General features: G+C 52.1%; 1 protein-coding gene across 1 annotated transcript; it reads left to right on the top strand.

Moving 5' to 3' along the window:
* The first annotated feature begins 3617 nt into the window (after positions 1 to 3617).
* On the top strand, positions 3618 to 5090 carry LOC102707110. The gene has a single exon (XM_006651804.2). The coding sequence runs from the start codon at positions 3618 to 3620 to the stop codon at positions 5088 to 5090; it is 1473 nt and encodes a 490-aa protein (XP_006651867.2).
* The last annotated feature ends 212 nt before the right edge of the window (positions 5091 to 5302 follow it).

Here is a 5302-nt window from a genome sequence, read left to right as displayed (position 1 = left end):
CACCCAGAAGAGGAATAATCCTCCCAGATCCAGGTCCAATGCATCCCATCAAAACGGTGGGACAGATCCGTCTCAGGATGACCATGACGCATAGAGGGGTGTTTATTTTATTTATTAAATTTATTTAAAATATATTACTTGTATAAATATACATTCAATTATTTTAGGTTATTCATATATTAATACTAGTATTTAATATTTTACTTTGGATATGAGAGGTAACATTTATCCCATCACATCCTTTCAACCAAACAAAAAATAGGGTCAACCCATCCCATCTCATCCCTCCACCAAACAAAAAAATAGGGTCCAACCCATTCATCCAACCAAACAGAAAAATGAGACCAAGCCGTCATATAATCTAGGGATAAAACTAACCCAACTCATCTCGTCCACGAACCAAACACATCAAACCATCAGCTCGTGAGCTTAAATCCTGTTCCAGAGCCCGTCTCATTGGGTCATCTTTTCATGTTCTGCCAAAAAAAAACCCAAAGTACATGTATATTATAAGCGAAAAATATTTTATAAACAAAAATTATTATATAAAAATAAAATATGATAAAAATTCTTAAATCAGCTTAAATTTTAAATTTTAAATCTGGCTTATAATCACGAGAAAAACACAATGGATTTGCATCATCTATACATCTTCTATGATATGTTTAATTCTCTTGTATGCATGTCCTTTGCATCATGTATGCATCTTCTCTTGTCTATCTCATTTGCTAAGTTGGCAAAGGATTGGTAAAAAAAAATAGAGCGAAAATGCAAGGCAAATTCAACCGAATCTTACGGATCAATTCGTGTCCCGAGCTGTAGCTAGACAACGATTTTGTTATGAAGAAGACAAACTGCCGCACGATACGGAGAGGAATTGAAGGGAGGAAGACGCCAAGCAGTCCGCACCTTTGATTTGAGATTACGTCATGCCACGTGTCATATCAATTTACATTACCAAATTCAATAATTATTTAAGTGACGAAAGGGATGGATTATTATAAATAATGAAAAATAATTTTCCAATACACGTCCATAGTCAGTTTGGTCACGGTCACGTATGTATGGTCAGGTCAACATCCAGTACTAAAATCGTAAACCCTACAGCTAACAGAAAAAACGGCCTGCGTGTTGTGTTGTTGCGTATCTCACTCCGATCACACTTTCGTTTTCCTGAAGTCGAAACGGACGGAGATCGACGTAGCGCCGAGTTCGACTGCTTCTCCCCCATCCAATCCCCTATATCTGCAGCGCTTGCGCACGGTTTTGAAGCTCACATCGCAATCAAATCTGCACCAATCACCACCACGATCGTTTCGTTTCGATCTAGTTAGTACGTACGAACGCACGCACGTTTACGCGACACGGCCATGGAGGAGTGGGTCGTCCTCAGCGACAGCGACAGGGACAGCGTGAAGATCGTCGACGACAGCGACGTCGGCTCCGACAGCGGCGGCGAGGGCAGCTTCGCCGTCGTGCGGGTCACTGGGCGTTCCGTCGTCCAGGAGCCCGTCATTGCTGCCGCCGAGGAGGGAGACGTCGCGGGCTCTGACGACACCGCCGACATCGCCGGGGTGTGCAGCCATGCCAAGGGTCTCGACACACCTGAGATGATCGTTGGTGCTCCGGACGAGAGTGACTGCGAGGAGGAGGACCTGGATGACGACGACACTGAATTGTTTGATTTGGAGGACATAATCTGCGAGAATAGCCTGGATGGTGAATTCTTTCACGACGGCGAGACCGATTCCGGCCAGGAGGACGAGGAGAGCTATGATGAGGATAGCTCAGAGTTTGACAGCGGTAACTTTGGTGATGAGGAGGAGGGTGTCTACGAGGATAACCTGGATGATGACGAGACCCTGGAAGACGATGCCAGTGAATGCTTCGATCTGGAGGACATAATCTGCCATGAGAACACGGATGAAGAATTCTTTGATGATAAATACATTGAACCCTTTGAGGACGACGAGGATACAGGAAGCTCTGACGATTCCAGTGAGGAGGAGAGCGTTGACGAGGAGGATGATTATGATGATGAGAGCATTGACAGTGAAAGCTTTGGAGGGGAGGGGAGCGACTTCGGTGGTGTGACGTACGACGACATCGACGCCGAAAGCTCCGACGAGAGCACCGACTCAGAGGAGAATCACCGCCCGGAGTTCACCGGTGGAGAGTACGACGGCGTTGACGAGCAGCGGCAGTCGGGGTTCGCCGGCGTCATGTACGACGACACCGACGACGAAAGATTTGATGGGGAGGAGAGGCTCTTCCATGAGTACGTTCACTTCTATGGTGAGCTCTTGGCCCTCGGCGCCCATGGAGACTCTTACATCGCATCGTCCGACGACGAGGAAGATTGCACCTGCGCTTTCTGCGTAACCGACGTGTCCGACGACGAGGAAGAGTGCAACTGTGCTTTCTGCATGACCGACGCATGCTTTGAGGACTATGAGGGTTTCCCTGAGTTCGCCGGAGACGAGCACGATGACCTTATGTACGCCGCGATGCCTGCCTGGACCACCGACAACTCCGACGACGAGCTTGAGGAGGCCGGCGAGGTGCACGGCAACAGCACCGCCGGCGCTGACCGCGAAGCGGAGGAGGAGAATAGGGCGACAACCTTGGCGGCGTCCATGCCGTCGAGGGCGGCGGAGTCAATGGCGAGGGCGGCGGAGTCAATGGCGAGGGCGGCGGGCGCGATCGACTCGTACCTGCGGACCGCCGGCGCGGCGGGGCTAGCGGCCGGAGACGCGGAGGCCCTGTCGCAGGGAGCTGCCAGCCTCCGCGCCATGGCGGCCGCGCCTAGCTTCGCGGACCAGGCCGGGGTTCGTGCGAGCAGCGCGGCGGCGACGGCGGCGGCGGTGGCCGTCCGACGCGAGATAGCAACGGGGTTAGCTTTGTTGGCCTTTAGAGTGTTCTTCCTTGTGATCCTCCTCCTTTGGAGGATTGGACTTGGAATCTTCCATCGTCTGTCCAAGCGCTGAGGCTGTATTTTCTTAAGTTTTTGTTGTTTAGTAATTAGTACTATATATATACTAGCAACATATATAAATGTACAAGTTCTTTTGTTATATACTCGTTATATATTGATATTAGTTCACGTTACATGTTCTGACTTTTAAGGTATTTATATAGGTGTTAGATCAATTTTTCGCTAAATTTCACAAACTTTGTTAATTTGTTTGTACGACAAAATCCTCCGTGGGATCCAGTTGCGAAGAATTGGTTCAAATTCCGGCCCTGTTCGTTTCCTCTGCTAGCCTTTGTTTTTTTATCTACTTAACGATAAGAATATTTCTTTATAAAATCATATAATCTTGAGAAAAAAATCTAATTGTCGAGCAAATCATTCAAACGAAGGAAATACAAAAATAAAATAAATGCAATTTCAACAAAATAAAATAATATAGAACTCAATTGGCACACCTTTGATTATCTTAGCGTGAAACTAAAAGATAATTTAAATTCGCGATTTATAGGGGATTTGGTAGATAAGATCTCAACTTTACTCTTAACACAACGCAAGAATCGAGGATTCGAAGGGATTAACACGAGAGGATTAGTTGGCAGCAGAGGGGCCGGCCAAACCCTAGATGGAAACGGGGCCAGCCGCCATGGACGAGTGGGTCATCCTCAGCGACGGCGAGAGCGACACGGCGGCGTGGGTGCTCGACGGCAGCGACGCCGCCTCCGAGGAAAGCGACCGCAGCGACGCCGCCTCCGTCGCTTCAGGGGACCATGGTGGCGCGCCTTCCGACGGCGTCGATCGCGCTTCACCACGGCTGATCATCTATTGCGGCCCGGCGGCGGTGGAGCCGCCGCCTCCGGAGTTCATGGAGGCGGTAAGCTACTCCTACGGCGAGGCGCTCTCCATCGGAGGCGAGGAGATCGAGTTGGTCCGCGACGTGGTGGCGTCTGACGTCTGCGCGACAACTGATAGCATCTCTGCCGTTGACGTCGCCGACGTGGTTGAGCGCACGGCGGATGTCGACGAAGGCAGCGGGACCACAGATCGCGTTGATGTCGCCGACGTGTTCGAGCACACGATGCATGTCGACGAAGGCAACTCAGCCGCCGATGGCATCTCCGTTGTTGAAGTGCCACCAGTGGGAGTACCAGCCCCTGCGCCGCCGCCAACTTCCAGTGAAGTCGACGATGAGCACGCGGACAGATCGCCTCCGACGCCTACAGCAGCGGTGGCTGCACCGAACTCTACTTCTCCGCTGCCGAGATTGTCCTTGTCCGTTGTCCCCGTCGACGAGGATGAGAGCGCACCGAAGGTTACTTCTCCGTCGCCGGCGAGATTGTCCAGTGAAGTCGACAAGTCCGCGATCGACGACGGCACGGAGCGCAGATCTGACGATGTGCTTACTACTGCAGAAGTGATCAAAGCCACCGCAAGCGACTCCGCCGGGGAGCACGCGCACGGCGGCCGAAGCTGCAGGTGCGCGCCGTTGGAGCACTGCCGTAACTGCCATCCCCGCCGGCTGGTGATTCAGATGGAAGAAAGATCACCGCCGGCGATGAATCTGAGGCAGGAACTGGCCATGCTGCAGAGAGAGGCGGCGGTGGCGAACCAGCGGCTCGGCCCGCGCCAGGGCTTATGGCTGCAGTCCCCTGCTGCCATCAACGCCGCCCACGAAGCTCGCATCCGCAGCCAGACTCCCGCTGCCGCCACCAACAACGCCGCTGCCATCAACGCCGCCTTCGAGGCTCAAACCCAGGCGCCGACCGATCGTCGCCGTGGCTCGGAGCAGTCCCTTGCTGCTGCCATCGACGCCGCCCTCGAACCTCGCGGCCAGGCGCCTCCTGCTACCATCAACGCCGCCGCCCGGCGGGCTCGCACCAAGGCACCTCCTGCTACCATCAACGACGCCGTCGCCCCGCGAGCTGGCACCAAGGCGCCCGCTGCCACCATCAAAGCCGCCGCCCCGCGAGCTCGGACGCAAGTGCGGACGTATCGCCGGCGTGGCGCGGAGGAGCCGGAGCCGAGCGCGGCGGACATGGAGGACTTCGCCATAGCCTACCTGTTCTCCTCCTCGTGCATGATCCTCTATACGTTTCTTCTTGCTTTGAATCTCTACTAGTCTTGGGGTATGGGGATCGATGGCTCGATCGATCAAACTATTTGAATGCTAATTTAGTTTGGATTGCAGCATTTTCATTTTAGTTGTAGATTTGAACAATTATGTTTATGATTTCGTATTGATATATCCCCCAACTATGAAGAATTGGGTCGTCAGATTTATGTTTATTGTCAACTATGTGCTTTACACCCCAATCACAAGGGAACAACGCA

This window comes from Oryza brachyantha, chromosome 3 (genome assembly GCF_000231095.2).
Source record: "Oryza brachyantha chromosome 3, ObraRS2, whole genome shotgun sequence".
Lineage (NCBI taxonomy): Eukaryota > Viridiplantae > Streptophyta > Magnoliopsida > Poales > Poaceae > Oryza > Oryza brachyantha.
This window is presented reverse-complemented; position numbering and strand designations above follow the sequence as displayed.